Below are 16,478 nucleotides of genomic sequence, written 5' to 3'. Positions count from 1 at the left end.
ATTCTCCTCCAGCTGAAACATTTCAGACCGAGGTACTGTTTTGTAGTTGCTATTGGGTTTGGCCTTGGGGTGAAGAGATGACCCCTAAGTAGGGCACTGTGGCCCTCACTATTACCTATGGTTTCCCTGTGGCTGTACCCATAGCCCCAGAGAGCTGTGGGGTTTGGATTTCGGGGCTCCAGGCCAGAGACTGTCCACATCTGGTTCCTGATGGCACCAAGCTGAGGAGAGGCCTGGGCTGGAGGGAAGATCCAGAATAAGGAAAGAGATCTAAGGAATCCCTGGGTGAGTGAGGGTGGAGAGTCAGGGTATGCAGGGACTGGGCTGGGGGGTGGTGCTGGAAGAAAGGGGGAGCTTAAAGGATAGACCCTGGGGAGCAAGTTTACAGAGAGGACGTTTTTACAAGTTTCTAATTATATTTATTTGGAGTTTTCCTCTGGCGGTTTGAAGCTGTTAACAGCAGGAACCTGTATCCCGGTGTTTGTTTTTGTTTCTAACCAGCTGCTTGGCCCGACATAGTGAATCCGAGTTGGAGACACCTGCCCACCCCGTCCTTGCTGCAGCTCTGTCTGCTCCCACCATGGCGCACTGGCCTTCGTCCCTGCCCGCCACTCGGCCCTGCGCTCCTTCCAGCTACCCCCATGCCCGAAGCCTCAGAGCCTGCTAGGGCTCTCCGACCGGGGACAGCCAAGTGTCAGTTCCAGGCCATTCCATGATTATGTATCAGATGCTTTCTTCATGCCCGAACTCTGTGCTGAGTTGGGGTGGGGGGAGACACAACAACGACCAAGGAAGGCATGGATTCCTCCCCTGGGTGTTTCCAGACGATAGTGTAGGAGAGCAAGCACTGGACTGGGAGTCAGAAGACCCGCGTCTGGCTGTGCACAAGCTGTTCGTGCTTGCCCTCTCTGGGCTGGTTCCCCATCTAGGTAGTGAAAGGCCCATATGAGATAGCTGGGCTGAAATCCCCACACACGTCATTATGCATCATCTGACACCATCCCTGTTTGTGCTGTCATTTTCTCCATCCGTGTAGAGAGAAGACAGATAATCAGGAAGCTGGAACCTGCCTTGGCCCACTGCCTGCCTCCACACCCCTCTCTCTCCAGTGTTCTGGTCTGTCCTTCTTACCTAAGGATCCCCTACCTAATCATCCCCTAAAGGCCCCTGACTCAGGGTGGTTTCATCCACCTTGAAAAGGAGAAAATTCTTGTCCATTTGAGGTACCTTCAGATGAGCAAGGAGCTGGTTTAGGGTTAAGGTGGTACGACTTAGAGAAACTCATCAGGGCCTCTTGCTGGGTGACAAAGCTCTCAGTTTCATCCCCGTTCCCCACCAGGCACTGAGCACCAACTGCTTTTCCTGGCCCTTCTGTCAAGCAGGCTCAGCTATATAAGAAGGGTCCTATTTTCAAAAGGAAGAAGGTGCTCTGTCTCCTCTCCTTGAGGTTGTCTGTGTGGTTTCCTAGACTCCAGGCCTGCCTCCCTTACACCCTGCCTATCCTCTGTCCAGGCCGAGGATGGGCTCAGGCTACAGCTGAGGTCACAGTCTCAGCCCGGTTCCAAGTCGGGGACATAGCCTGAGAAGCGTGAGCTTCTGGCTTCTGAAGCCAGGCCCCAGCCAGTTCCCCTAGTTGCCCTTTTGATCTAGAAGGAGAATACACACTCGCATATACAGGTCAGGGTGTCATGGCTGAAGCCTGGCTGGTTCTATTTTAGGTGTTAATTACATGTGGGAGGCAACGCAGAGGAAAGGATAAGAGAACTGACCAGGAGCAACAATGATTGTGCTGGTCGCAGGTGGACCCTTGCTGCCCCACTGTCAAGTGCTACTTAGCACCGAGGCTGGGAACACCTGTTGGACAAGGATGCTTCATAGAGGTCCCTGAGCAGCTCCAGATAATATCTGAAGAAACTGAGATCCTGTGGATCCTATAGGATTCCCTATGAATCCCACCCTGGATTTACTGGTCCCCGTCTCTTCTGGCCTCTGCATCACCAAACAGATGCACTTAAGTGGGTCTCTTACTTTCCCTGAGTTTCCTATCCCCCTACCTTTAATTTAAGACTAAATTTCCTAGGATTGCCCTCCACCCAGAACAGCTGGGGGATCACAGGAAAATAAAAAGCTTTTTCCTTGCGGTAACATAGAACGGGGAAGATGACATAGATGTGGACCTCATCTACTCACCACCAACCCATCCATCTATCCATCCATCCATCCATCCACCCATCTGAGTAAATGCTTTACAAATATTGACTAAATGCCTTCAGGATATGGGTCTGTCTTGTTCACTGCTGGATGCCCAGCCCCTAGCACAGTGTTTGGCATGTTGCAAATGCTTAGTAACTCTGCTGAATGGCTGAGTACCTATGATCAGCTCCCAGCTGCCATGTAGATTTCAAAGATTCAGCAGCCATGGCCTCAGGGAGGTTTCTGGAGGGAGATACTGCCCATGAATTAGAAGTTAAATAATGGTAGCAGGCAGCACACAAATCACAAGACAATGATTGGTCAGGCGATCAGAGAGCCTGCACTTAGTCCAATCACCCTGGGCTAACCTGGCTGGGGCAGGAAGGATGTCACAGTCGTGCAGGCCCATTAGGACACGAGGCAGGCTGCTTTGGACCTCCTCACTAGGTCCCTCAAATTGCTGCTGTGAGTGGTCGGGGGAACTACTGTGGTAATGTAAGCAGGTGTGTGTGTGAACTCTCCCTAGGGGTGTCTGCTTATCTGCAGCCTGCTTTCTGCACCTTCCCATTTGCTGTTATTCCTTGGGCTGGACCTTAGCAAAATTTTGAAGCAGACGGGAGTGTTTCCTTTGGGGTCCTCCTGCTTCCCTTTGGGGTATACTTCCCCATCCTCAGAAGGGAACCTTAGGACTGCCCCTGGTCAAACAATCCACCCCTTCGGGTCGGGTCTACCCTCTCACCCTCTCAATGCCACCCCCACATCCCACGCTCCCTCCTTACATTGAGCAGGGCATATGGAGCGCTCTGCTAGGTGCGGAAGCAAATCCAGAGAAATGTCAGCTGGCACTGGGAAAGCTGCTGCAGCTGCAGACCTGGGCATTCATGCCAGGAGAGGCAGGGAGGTCTTGACTCATCTTGGGTATCTCTGCAGCCGCCTCTCTCCCCCACTTCAGCTTTTGATCCAGCCCCATACCTGAGGTGGGCTCAAAGGCACAAAAGGAGAGCCCTCCCAAGGGATCGTGGAGGGTGGCTTTTTGGGTCCCAACCGGTCCCTCACCCACTTTGCCCTCCTCTTTGGGCAGTTCCCAGCATGGGTAGAACAGGCACTAGAGAAGGTACCTTCAGGGATAATGGCCCCCTAACACTTCCTGTGCCATCACACACTGTCCCTGTGCTGCCTGTCCCCACAAAGATGGCGCTCTGGTACGAGGGAGGAGAAGCAGAGAGGGGTTCAGAAACGATACTGGGGAGAAAGTGGGAGAGAAGGACTAAAAATAGCCAACCTTTCTGAGCACTTACTATATGCCTGCACTGCTGTGCTAAGTACTTGACAAGTATTAACCCATCTGATGCGCACGGCAGCCCCAGCAGCCCCGGGAGGAGGTGCCATTGTATTTACACTGCACGGTAGCACTCCAGAACCCCTTTTCTCAAACACTTTTTTTTTTTTTTAAGATTTTTAAAATTTATTTGACAGACAGAGATCACAAGTAGGCAAAGAGAAATGAGAAAGCAGGCTCCCTGCTGAGCAGAGAGCTTGATGTGGCACTCAATCCCAGGATCCTGGGATCATGACCTGAGCCAAAGGCAGAGGCTTCAACCCACTGAGCCACCCAGGCACCCCTCAAACACTCTTGTCCTCTTGCTGTCTCCAGTGTCTTCCTGGCTCCTGCAAATGGTCTCTTCACTTTATCTGAGAGGGGCAAGGAAGGCAGACAGCCATCCAGCCCTGTCACACCCTGGAGATCCCGATGCAGCTGGTGTAGGAGACTGCCTAGACAGCCACTTTTTAAAAAAGGCTCCCAGGGAATCCCAGTGTGCAGCCAGGGTTGAGAACCACGGGTCTAGACCAATTTATGCCCAACTAGCCTCAACCTGTTTGTCAGGCCAGTAGTAAATACTTGCTTACTGAGAGCTATGAAGAGACCATGCCTATGGGTATTGAAGTGATCCCTGCACGGATAAATCGTGGGTGGGCAGATGTGGCGGAAGAGAGCTCTGAAAGGATGAACTGGCAGGAGGAGGAAACACTGGATATAATGGGGGCCCCTATTTCAGAGCTCCACTTTGTTTGTTTTGCTGGGACGGGGGATTCAGTGGAAGAGCAAGAGAGAGAATCTCAAGCAGGCCCACGGCTCGATCTCACAACCCTGAGATCACAATGCAAGCCGAAACCAAGAGCTGGGCACCCAACCCACTGAACCACCCAGGCACCCCTCAGAGCTCTGCTATGGGCATCAACTGCTTCAAAAGATTCCATTCAAATCGTTGAAAGGTCCCGTCCTCAGTGAGTGACCAGCCAAGTGAGGGAAGCAGAACATGCCACACAAGAGGGCTTGACAGCATCAGCAGAGCCACTCAGCAACGGCGGCAAGTGAGCGGAGGCAGGCGGAGTCCTCTGGGATCAGGAACTCTTTAGAAATGGGGTTTAGCAGGAAGAGCTTTGGGGTGGACAATTTTGAGCCAGATTTGGGAAGCCGGGAACAGTGTGGCTAGAGATGAGATAACTGCATTTCAAATGTGAAGAGTGCGATGGATGTGAATGCTTGGACAGGGGGAGAATGCTTGGACGTTGTAGAGGAGGAGGTAAGAGATAGTTTTCCAGGGCAGAAACCTTTGGCTGGAGAGGGATAAGCAGTGGGAGCAGGGCGATGAGGGAGTGGGTAGGATGGTGGGAAGAGCCCAGCTGCTGGAAGGGGCTACAGGATCTGCTGGGAAGCCTGGGTTTGCTGCCACCAGCCTCAGAGGCACTCTGGTCCTAGTAAGCACAAACCGGAGGCAAAGCAAACAACAGAAGTCCAGATAGCCTGCTGCGGATTCCAGCGAAGCACCCAATGATTCAGAGACAGGCATGTCCTTCTGAGATGTCCCTAGAGGAAGGGCTTCCCAATGAGTTTCCAAATTGCCCTGCTGACTGCTAGGAAAGGGATGGTAAGAGACAGAAGAAGGCTCAAAAGAGGATGGACAGAATGATCATTAGTCACTGGGATTGTCCAATGTCCCGGGCTACCTGGAAGACTTACAAGGGCATGTTTAAATGTGGGGGACAGAGAACGTGGACTTGGATCTCTGGGTACCTTGTCTTTCTTCACGTGTTTAACCACACTTGAAATTTTCTCTTTCCTCTCCTGATGGTCAAATGCCAATCCAGTCTCCAAAACCCAGCTTGAATCCTGCTGCTCAGGGATTTTTTGGTCCACCCCAGCCTAGGAGTATCTTTTCTTAGCTCCGAGAATAGCACTCCAGTAGAACTTCATGTGATGTTGGAAGTGCTGGCCATTGGTGGTGGCCATTAGCCACAAATGGCCATCGAGCACTTGGCCTAGTGCAACTGAGAAACTTAATTTCAAACTAATTTAAATTTAAAACAGCCATTGGTGCTTCATGGCTACCACCATAGACAGCACAATCTAGAATATCTGTTGTCTGAACCAGCTTCTAGACATCAGGAACCTATTTCCCAGATTTTTTATTTTATATATATATTATATATATATATATAATGTTATATTATTATACTATATATATATATTTACACAGATTATCTCATCAACTGCTCACAGACTCTCACGAGAAGGTATTATCCCCATTTTAAAGAGGAAGAAAGAAGAGAAACAGAAAAGCCTCTCTAGAAAGATAGAGCTGGATTTGAATCTGGGACTTACTCATTTCAGCACTTAGGATCTTTTTATGAGAGTGCATTTCTTCTTCCCATGTATTTTCTCCATCGGTTGCATCTACTGATACTCCACACCGCCTCTCACTATCTACTCTACTGTCCTTCTTGCCCTCTCTAATAAACTAGTCTTCATGCCCCTCTTCTCTGTGCTTTCATCTGGGGATGAGTTCCCAGGGTGGGCCAAAAGGCAGACACCATGACTGCAGAACCTGAGGGAGTCTGAGAGTAAGTGTGAGTTACAGCAGTTGGAATCACGGGCCATGGCGGACGGCTGCAAAGGAGTCAGAGAGTTGGAAGGCAGAGTGCAGAGCTGAATGGAAGCTCAGAAGACTGCAGGCAGGATATTTGGGGGCACTTCTCCAAATTTCAGTTCTCTTCTTTGCCCCAGGAAGCCTCAGTCCTGCCCCCCGAAGCATGCCTTGAAACCTAAAATCAGAGGACAACTAACTGTTCCAAGCTAGGACTCCCCGGTATCTATAAATTGGAGGGATTACTGGCCCACTCATTCATTCACATTCTGTTAAAATATATCAAGCACCTTAAGGATTTGGATCCCCATAGTTTGGCGATTGCGGCCTGAGAATCAGCATTTTAACAAAAGCCAGGCAAGGTTACAGTCCGCTGTCTTGACTGCAAATCCCATTTCTTTATTTGCAGGTGGCCACCTCTATGCTTGGGTTCCCCAGTCACAGTTAGAAGTAGTCCCTTCCTCCTCTCCTCCTCCTTTTCACAGAGATTCTCCAGCCTGGCTGCCTGTTGGACTCATCTGGGGAGTGTTCAAAAAATACTGTGGGCTCGTTGACCAGGACCTCTGGGAATGGTGCTGGGCATCTCCTAGGGGAGTTAACTCTAACGATGTGCAGCCAGGGGTGGGAAACCCCCTCACCTTATGTCTACTGTGTCTCTGGCACTCAACCACACCCTACCTCATGTTCCTTGTCTCTCCTTCTGGCTGGGCCGAGTCAACAGTCTTCAGCACAGTACCTTTTGCAAACACACCCCTTAATACGTTCTCAATTGAACGCAACCTGTTGCCATATTTTAGGTCTCCTTTATCTGCACCATAACATTGCCCCCAAAGTTGGATTCTTTTGCCCAAAGAGGATAAATGGTTTTCTTGGCTCTGTCCTTTCAGAACCATCCTCTTTTTGCTAGATCTTGGGTGGCCTCTTCCTTCAGCAGAGCTCTGTGAGGAGCATCGCGTGTCCAAGTGAGCCAGTAGTGAGAGGAGTACCTTGGGTTAGATGGGTGAGTTCAGGGTGGCGGGCTGGACAAGCCAGAGTCAGTCAGAGAGTCACAAGAGCCCCACTGATCAGGCTTCAGGTTGCTGGTACCAGCCCCTGCCCAGTCCTGGTCCTCGGCTGTTGACAGCACAAGGGCTGAGGGAAATCTTCAGGATGGAACTTCTTTCCTCTAAAGATTCTTGGCGCTGTGGTGGGCAAGTGGGAGCAGGCCTGGTCTCAAGCAGAACTGTGAGGCTGAAGAGGATTTCTCGGGTGCCCTGTCTTCTCCCTTTCTTCCTTCCATTATCGAGGGCCACAGGACCCTGCCACTTTCCCAGAGGCCACTGTCCCCATGCCTCTCCCCCGCCCCCCAAGTCTGCTTCCAAGAGAGGTAAACTAATTCACACTAAGTTGAATATTTCTAATCAAGGTAAGTGTGCTACCCAGTCCAAGGGGTTTTGTTTGTTTTTAAATCAAAGAGGAGTATTTCAAATGACGGAATTTTAGCTGTCATTATGGATTAAGTATTTCTGAGGAGAGTGGGGATGCTTTTTGCATTCCTGAAATTACAGTCGACCCACTCTGAAATCCGAAGAGTGTGAAGCCTGCTCTTGGAGGGGGAGGGGTCACGATCCATATTTTAGAGGAGAGGGGCTTTTGCCCTTGAGGAGCCACCTTCAAGACAGCCCTTGGGATGCACTGACAGAGGGTCTCACGTGTCCCCTCTGCCCCTGCTAGATGTGGACGAATGCGTGGAAGGGACCGACAACTGCCACATCGATGCCATCTGCCAGAACACCCCACGGTCGTACAAGTGCATCTGCAAGTCTGGCTACACAGGGGATGGTAAACACTGCAAAGGTGAGGCTGGGAGGGTGCCGGGAGGGGAGGTCAGTGCCACTGCCCTTGGCCATACTGTGCATGATAATAGGCCTGCAGTCCCTGCAGGCTCCAGGAAGGAGGTTGGGAGGGGTGGCTGTTCTTACCCCAGAGAGGGCACCATGGAGGCTAGCTGAGGCTCTGGTGGGAAGAGTTCACAGCCTCCCAGCTTGACTGGGTGGGGAGTCAGAATCATGGGACTGAGGCCTGAGGTGCCATGACATTGGAACCTCCATCTTTAGACCCTTCTACCGTTCCCACATAGGATGAGAACAGACAGTTTACCCCAGGGGGAATTCATATCATGAACAAACACATTCTTCCCTTCTCATAATTAAAGCCATGCAAATTAAAGCACGCTTCAGATGTTATTTTCAATGTATGACCTTCAGTGCTGGTAAGACTGTAGCAGACAAGGTACACTCATTAATTCTTCGTGACATTATAAATTGAAAAGTGATTTTGTCATACCTAGCAGGAATCTTAAAAGGTTAATTATACCCTTTGACCCAGAATTTTATTCTCAGGGACTTATTCAAGAAAAATTCAAAGAAACAAAGTAATACTGGAGAAGATGTTCTTTTTGCATTATTTATGATAGTAAAATAAATGGAAGAAATCCAACAATAGCGGAAGGATGAATAAATTATGATATAGCAACACAATGAAATATTCTGCAACCATGTACCATGGTGATTAGAAAGACTGGGTGGAGACATATGAAAATGTTTATGACTTAAGTTTATTTAGACTGATTGATTGATTGATAGAGAGGAGATGGGGAGAAGCAGAGGGAGGGGGAGAGAGAGAATCCTAAGCAGGCTGCATGCACAGCGTGGAGCCTGATGCAGGGCTTGAATGCACAACCCTGAGATCATGACCTGAGTCAAATCAAGATCATGACACTTAACCAGCTGAGCTACCAAGGTGCCCCTATGACTTAAGTTGAGATGAAAACAGCAAAATGCAAAATGGTTTGTAGGCTATGAAAGTAACTATGAAAACACACATACACAAAGACAATATATACACATACATACATATATTCAGACCACCACAGGGCTGAGCCCAGGGGTGGACAGTGGGGGCATGCTGGTGGGCCAGCTGCCTCAGATCCTCTTTGCCCACAGATGTGGATGAGTGTGAACGAGAAGACAATGCCGGTTGTGTGCATGACTGTGTCAACATCCCTGGCAATTACCGATGCACCTGCTATGACGGATTCCACCTGGCACATGACGGACACAACTGTCTGGGTGAGCCAAGGGCAGGGAGAGGAGGTGTGGGCAGGCGGACTGTCTTGTGGGGAAGGAGCCGTTTCTGGCATTTCCCACTGCCCAGGCAAGGAGAGGAAGGTGATCAAAAAGCTGCATTCTTGCAAAATAGAAAACAAGGTCAGCCTCCCCTTTGAGACCAGGTGCTGAGGATGAAATAATCCTGGGGCTGGATGAAAAACATCAGAGGAGATGCTGCTAGAAAATGCTCCCAGGTCAAGGGCCAGAAGATGACAATAGTGGGTGGAGATGTAGGGAGCAGAGCATGGCGGGAAGGTGATTTGGCTACACGCTTCAGTAAATGGGAGGAATGTTTGATGATGACAACGATGCCCCCCATGGGTCCTGAGGAGCCTCTGACCCTTAAAGACTGGCTTTCTTCCAGCTCGTCCTATAATCTCCAGGCCCTCCTCTCCTTACTTCTTAGGCCTCCATCTGACCTGATCCTTGACCCAGGAGCTGGGTCAGAGATAGGAGAATCTCTAAGGAACTCCCCTCAACTTTGGTCTGTTATCACTTTGGAAAATTACTGGGACCATGTCGGATTCTTCTGCAAGTAGCAACACTGAAGCCCATAGCAGAGAAGGATTTGAAATGTGAAGCCAGGGGTCCTTTTTCAAATTCTTCCTGGTGTCAGAACAAAAGTAGGAAACTAGAGGACTAGAAGACCAGGAAAGGAAGAGAGGAGGAATGATGCTCAGAAAAGTGGCTAGGCTTCTTTCCCACCTGACCAAACTGATGAATTATCTGAGGCTCCATTAGTCTAGGACAGCCTACAGAGCTGCCTCTAGACCCAGTCATGTCCCATTTTTGGGCCAGGCTTTTAGGTTTCTATTCCCAACCCGGGCCTCTACAGCCTGAGCCCTGCTGGGCCCGTCCCCGCAGCCCTGGCCATCTATTCTACTAGGGAAGGATCTCACGTCTTTTCTGCCTAGTCACCCAAGAGGGCCTCTTTAGGGACTCCCTCAGAAAGAGAAGTGATGAGTTTCCTACGGGACGAGAAGTTCTTTGATTGCCTTTCGCCATTCTAAGCCCCTGATTCTCACCAAGTCTTGTTTCCCAGTGTCTTGGGGAGAACTAACCAGAAATCAAGAGAATGAGTAGGTATGGAAAGAGCAAGGGGGAGCAAAGTTCTACCTAACCCTACCCTTGGGGTTCAAAGTCTCAACTCAACCTCTGACGTGTAGGGAAACCCTAAGTCATCCATGCCCTGGGCCTCAGTTTCTCCACTGAGAATTAGAGGAAGGAACTTGGCCAAAGAGCAGCAAAATCACCAGGTTGCACAGAAGGGAGCAAACAGAAGGATGGACTGTAGGACAAGAGTGGGGAGAAGTCAGGGCTATAGTGAGAGAGGGCAAGGGACAGGAGTAAGGCAAAGGAAAGCCTACCTCCTTGACTTTACACCGGAGCCTGCTGGATCTGTACCCTTCTGCCCTTGGCCACAAGGGCGAAAGGACAGGCTTTCAGGGCTCAGCAGGGAGGATGGGAAGATAGGGGCAGAATAGGGCCTCAGGAGCTCAAATTCCAGCGCCTCTGTTTGGAGACCAATCTCCCGGATGCCTGCTGGGCCAAGAAAAACCAAGAAGGGCTAGGGACTGGGGAGGGCAGTAGGTAGCACAGAGATGGAGTCAGGCATTGAAGTGGGAGCCCCAGAATAAGCTTGGCTCTGGGACTTGGGGGTGGTGATTTGGGGTGGTAATTAGGGTGTGGCCTGGTGGCTCTCCTCCCACCCCTCCCCGCCAAGCCACCAGACTGTTTTGTTAAACCAAAATAGGAGAAAGGCTAGGGACTATGGCAGCAAGCCCAGGCTTGGGGGGAGGGGAGGAAGGACGGGGCCGTGGCCTGTCCACAGAAATGGTCCCTGCCCGGCAAGGAGTTGAGGCTTGCTGCCTTCACCCATGTTGGCCCCCAGAGCTAGCACCATGGCCACAACTCTCCCTGCACACCAAGTTCTCTCATTCCCTGGCTGCAGCCATGCCCCAGCTCCTCTCCTTGACCAATCCCCATCCTTACCGCCATCCCTGTTCCTCTTGCCCTGGCTCCTTTCCTGATTTCCTCTGTGCTCACACCCAATTCCAACAAGTGAGGGAAAGGGAGCAAATCCTCACATGGGAGAGACAGGTTCAACTTTCCTCTCTCCACTGGCTTAGCTCCCCAGCTCTGCCCTTGGAGGGCAGCCTCTTCAAGAGCAGTGGAACATTAACTGATGAGTGAGTGAGAACTTTCTGGCCTAAGGCTGGGTGCTGCATTGGAGTGGGGAGGCACACTCTGGAGCCTGGCCTCCATCCCATGGCCTCACCAACCACCCATCCTACACAGATGTGGACGAGTGCGCCGAGGGCAATGGTGGCTGTCAGCAGAGCTGCGTCAACATGATGGGCAGCTATGAGTGCCACTGCCGGGAGGGCTTCTTCCTCAGCGACAACCAGCACACCTGCATCCAGCGGCCAGAAGGTCAGCCCGTGACCCGGGAGGGCCCAGCCCTATGCTCCCAGGCTTCTCTATTGAGGGTGTTTTCCCTCAATACCCGCTAGGACTCACCCTCTGTTCTCAACTCCACTGGCTCCTTCCTCTCTCATCCCTCAACCCAGTCACATCCTGAGGGCTCCATGGACAGATACCGGGTTGGAGCAAAATCTGGGGGAATTTGTTTGGGGTTGGGATCAGTGTGGGGTTGAGGTTACTATAGGGTGTCCTCTGTATCCCAACTCAAAGTGGGTCAGTTAGGCATGACATTGCCTAATTGTGGATGGCTGAGCTCTAAGCTGCTGCTATCTGAGGGTCTCACCCATGCCTTATTCGTTGGATGGGATAGGGAGTGTAAGGCAGGAAGAGGGGGGTACTGTCTGTTTCTGTGACTCTGCCTCCCACTCCCACCCCAAGACCGTGACATCCCTGAGCGCAGGGATTATGTCTAATTTGTCTTTTGATCTCCAGAACCTAATATACTGCTCTGCATGTAGTGGGGAGCTTTATACGTATTTGTTGAGTAAAATCTTCTAGTAATGAGGGGCACTCAGCTGGCTCAGTTGGTGGGACACGTGACTCTTGGTCTTGGGTTGTGAGCTGGAGCCCCAAGAAGGGTGCAGAGTTTACTTTAAAAAAATCTTATGGTTATTATCAGTACCAATTACTTCCCACCCACATTATTATCTTCTTTCTGGTTTGACTGTACACTCTTTGAGGAAAGAGATCATGTTTGTTTGTTTTAAAGATTTTAAGTAATCTCCACACCCGACATGGGGCTCAGACTTACAGCCCCGAGATCAAGAGTTGCACGCTCCACCAACTGAGCCAGCCAGGTGACCCAAGAGATGTGGATTGTTTTGCTTTTTTTCTGGGTCCTTTCTTTCTTTCTTTTTTTTTTTTTTTTAAGATTTTATTGATTTGACAGACAGAGATCACAGGTAGGCAGAGAGGCAGGCAGAGGGAGAGGGGGGGAAGCAGGCTCCCTGCTGAGCAGAGAGCCTGATGCGGGGCTCAATCCCAGGACCCTGAGATCATGACCTGAGCTGACAGCAGAGGCTTAACCCACTGAGCCAACCAGGTGCACCTGGGTCCTTCCTAAATCCACCTAAATCCACCAGTACCTAGCACAGTGGTGGGTAACTATAAGACACTGCTTTTTGGTTGTCTGAAGGAGAGGGTGCTTGTGCAGGGTTTTGGGTATCAATACCTATACATCATTCAGAATGGCTCTGTCCCCCACTCATTAGCACCCAGCTCTGGGCAGGATGGGGGCTGGCAAGGGGGAGTCCCTCTCCGGCCTCTGTAGCAGCTTCAGTGGATAACTTCCTCCTCCTCCAGGCATCCAGGGTTACAGAACACTCACCACCCTCCTCTTCCCTTTTAGAAGGAATGAATTGCATGAATAAGAACCACGGTTGTGCTCACATTTGCCGGGAGACACCCAAAGGGGGTATTGCCTGTGAATGCCGCCCTGGCTTCGAGCTCACCAAGAACCAACGGGACTGTAAACGTGAGATAACCGGGATGGCAGTGGGAGAGAAGGAGTGACAAAGAGGAAGTGCATGGGGACGCGGGAGGAAGAGGGAACGTGAGAGCGGCAACTAGAGCAGAGGGCCAGTCTCTGGGCTCCCCAAGGAGCAGCAAGCTGATAGGTCTCCCACCCTCTCTGCACAGTGACGTGCAACTATGGCAATGGTGGCTGCCAGCATACGTGCGATGACACAGAGCAGGGGCCCCGGTGTGGCTGCCATGTCAAGTTTGTGCTCCATACGGACGGGAAGACTTGCATCGGTGGGTGAGGCCCCTGAACGGGACTCCACCGGGAATGGGGGCACCAGGGAAGGGGGGAGCACCTGGGGCCTGGGTGCTGGGCGCAGAATGACTGGTGAGTGGACTGAAGAGCCAGACAACAAGGCCAGGTCTAGTGAGGAACAACTCTGAGAGCTCACCCTCTTCTCCTCCCTGGCCCGCGAGCTCTCCTGCCCCAACCCCAGGGCCCCGGCCATCTTCTTTACCCAGGATAAAGTGTTGCCAAAGTGGCAATAAAACAACCAGCCCTGATCTGACAAATGGGGTTTCCTGACTCCAGGCTTCTTCCTCTCTGTCCTGTGTACCCCTGCCCGTTCCCCCCCCCCCCCCCAGCCCTCATTCCCTTCTGTGCTGCACCTCTGCCTGCAGCCCTCCACTGCCCCAACCGCTCCAGCCTTCCATCCCTCTAGCCCTGGTTGGGGCCTTCTTAAGACCTGGATCCCTTTTCCTGAATTCCTAGGCCTCACCTCACATACATTCAGGTATCATAGGTGGGTTTAATTCCTTGATCCCTAAAGTTTAATTCCTCACCCCTTCTGTCTTTAGGACTTTTGTGAAGGCCAATTACTATGTGCTCACAGACTGCTGAGAAAGACGATGGGACAAGGTGTCCCCCTGGAGAAGGGGGAAATGGAAGGGAAGGGTTTGGGCCCGGGGAAGGGCTGTGTCTGGAGCCAGGCAGGAGCGAGCGTGTTCTGTGGGCAAGGGTATTTACAGACGCTGGTCATCTCAAGGGCTACAACATGCAGAGGACGAGGAAGCGTGAACACAGTCGCTCTGTGCATTTGTCAGAGATGTGACATTCAGCTTAAGAACTAGACTCTCCCCATCTCTCTCCAGCGACCCCACCCGTCTCTGCAGACAGCACTATCCTAACCCCCAGACACAAGAACAGGGGATCAAATGATGCTCTTAAAGGTGTCCTCTGAGCACCTGCTCCAGACTTGCACAAAGGGCTCTAAATGTCTTTAATTAAACTCTGTCCCACTCCATGTTTCCCTCTGAACTAACCCTTCAAAGACCCTGGGACATTTTTAAATCTTCATGTCACCTTCTCCTAGCTGGTTTGTTCCAGCTCCTTTCATTTTTTTTTTCCTCCTAGGTTGAATTCTTCTGCTTCCTAAACCTCCCACCATCCCCTGGACACACTCACACATCCCCAGAATGCCCCCCCCCAAAAAAAACTGCATGCGGTCCCCAAAGAAAAGCTGCATGTATTAGGACAGAGCTTGGACCCATGGATGTGGGGCCAGGTCTTTCTCTGGTTGTCTTCTGTTCAGATAGTCCTGGGCATGGCTGCTTTTGAAAATACCCCTAGTAAGCTTGAGCTCTTCTCTAATGCAAGACCCATTCCGCCTTCTGGACCATGGCCAAGCGAGGCAGAAGAGAGCAAATGAGGCAGCTCTAGGCTTCACGGCTATATTCTTCCCGTGTTCCACTCCCTCCTCTCCAATAGCCCTTAGTTTGCCTTGCCCTAATCTCACTTTTCTCCCCAGCCCTGGTAGAGGAAACTTCATTGTTCGGGGCCGCCAGGACATCCACATTTAGTGGGGAGATGGAGAGGGCAGTATAGTTTAGCAAAAAGGGTGGGCACCCTTTGGGATTTGGCAGCTTATAAGATTTGAGACTGCATCCCAGCTCTGCCTTTGGCATGCTGTGTGGTACTGGGCCCAAGACGGCCCCTCTCTGGGACTCTGTTTTCCCTCCGTCACCTGGTGGGAACCTGGCTTCTTTGAGGACACTGGGCAGGACAAGGCTGGGGAGCTAAGTGTAGGAGCCCCCGGGCGCATCACTTGGGGCTAGTGGTTTGGGGCTACAGGGGTGGAGGAGGGTGGGGAGGGGGCAGGGGCCCAGTGGGCCCCAGTGGCTGTTGCCCAGCATCTAAACAGCTTTTTTACAATGTCAAACAGGGGAAAGGCGGCTAGAGCAGCACATCCCCCCTCAGGCCGTTTCTAATGGTAAATATGTCTGCTCTCTCCGCTTGCTCTCACTGGCTTGCTAGGGGAAGGGCTAACCCGCTGGGGCTCCCACTAACTGCATGCCCACTGGGCCCAGCCTGACTGGATCCAGCCTACCAGCAGGGCTCCCCTGCAGCCTGGGTACTGGGCCCATGGGGTGACAGGACACCTGAGTCCCCAAGAGCTGGCCCAGGAGGCTTCATGTTGGTTTTGTCTTTGTTCCTGTCTTTCTCCTCTCCTGCTTCCTCCTGCCACCTTGTCCCTCTCCCATCTTCTAACAACTCACCCCTTTCCAACCATCTGCCCCTTCCCTCTCTCTGCCTTCCACACAGCAAAAGACCCAGCAGCTCCAGCTCACCCGTTGTGCCCATTAGGTGGCTGAGACAGGGGTGGAATAGAGTTCGAGGCCATCCCCTCCTTGGGGCCGTGTCCTTGGGTTCTTACCCACACCAGCTCACAGTCCCAGTGCCACTCACCATTTTGTCCCACCATAACGGGTACCAGCATGACATCTGAATTCAGACTGACCTGAGTTTGAATCCTGCCCCTGCCACTTTCTAACTATATGACCTCCAGGAAGCTACTTTCTTTTCTGAGCCTCGGTTAACTCTTCTGTAGACAGGGAGACAGAGTTCTCCCTTTGGGTTGCTGAGAAAACCGAGACCGTGTGTGCAGAGCATCTAAGTGCCTGGCACAGAGCAAGTACGGATTAAACTGTGGTTTAATACCACAACCTGAAGAGCTGTCCCAGCCCTGGCCTGGTGAACACTGCCCTGCGGGGGAGGGCAGCTATGCCCGGCTCCCTGGTCTGACCTGGATGGACATCGTGTCAGCTCCGCGGCTCCCAACCTGGGGCCCTCCGAACCCACCCAGTCTTGGCATAGGATCTCTGTTCCTCTCTCCCCGCTCTAGGGCTTGGGGCACCTCTTCTTATGCTAAGAGCACTCTTGGGAGAATGACTAGGCTTGGAGACTGAATTCAAGTTTCCCTCCCAG

General features: G+C 51.6%; 2 protein-coding genes across 5 annotated transcripts in view; one reads left to right on the top strand and one right to left on the bottom strand.

Annotated features, from left to right (window-relative positions):
- TCP11 (t-complex 11) overlaps positions 1 to 16,478 on the bottom strand; it is a 138,966-nt gene that overhangs the window by 103,032 nt on the left and 19,456 nt on the right. The gene's annotated exons all lie outside the window — the stretch shown is intronic.
- The window catches only part of SCUBE3 (signal peptide, CUB domain and EGF like domain containing 3), a 34,135-nt gene that overhangs the window by 5,532 nt on the left and 12,125 nt on the right, over positions 1 to 16,478 (top strand). The window contains exons 2-7 of one of the 4 annotated variants that reach the window (XM_059178540.1): positions 7,833 to 7,955; positions 9,104 to 9,229; positions 11,567 to 11,701; positions 13,104 to 13,226; positions 13,391 to 13,507; positions 15,436 to 15,483. In XM_059178540.1, the coding sequence (XP_059034523.1) occupies positions 7,833 to 7,955; positions 9,104 to 9,229; positions 11,567 to 11,701; positions 13,104 to 13,226; positions 13,391 to 13,507; positions 15,436 to 15,483 (672 nt within the window). Of the gene's footprint in view, positions 1 to 7,832; positions 7,956 to 9,103; positions 9,230 to 11,566; positions 11,702 to 13,100; positions 13,227 to 13,390; positions 13,508 to 15,435; positions 15,484 to 16,478 lie in introns of all 4 variants that reach the window. The other 3 variants (XM_059178539.1, XM_059178542.1, XM_059178541.1) reach the window with 3 other exon arrangements.

Source organism: Mustela lutreola, chromosome 6, assembly GCF_030435805.1.
Source record: "Mustela lutreola isolate mMusLut2 chromosome 6, mMusLut2.pri, whole genome shotgun sequence".
In the NCBI taxonomy this organism is placed as follows: domain Eukaryota; kingdom Metazoa; phylum Chordata; class Mammalia; order Carnivora; family Mustelidae; genus Mustela; species Mustela lutreola.
This window is presented reverse-complemented; position numbering and strand designations above follow the sequence as displayed.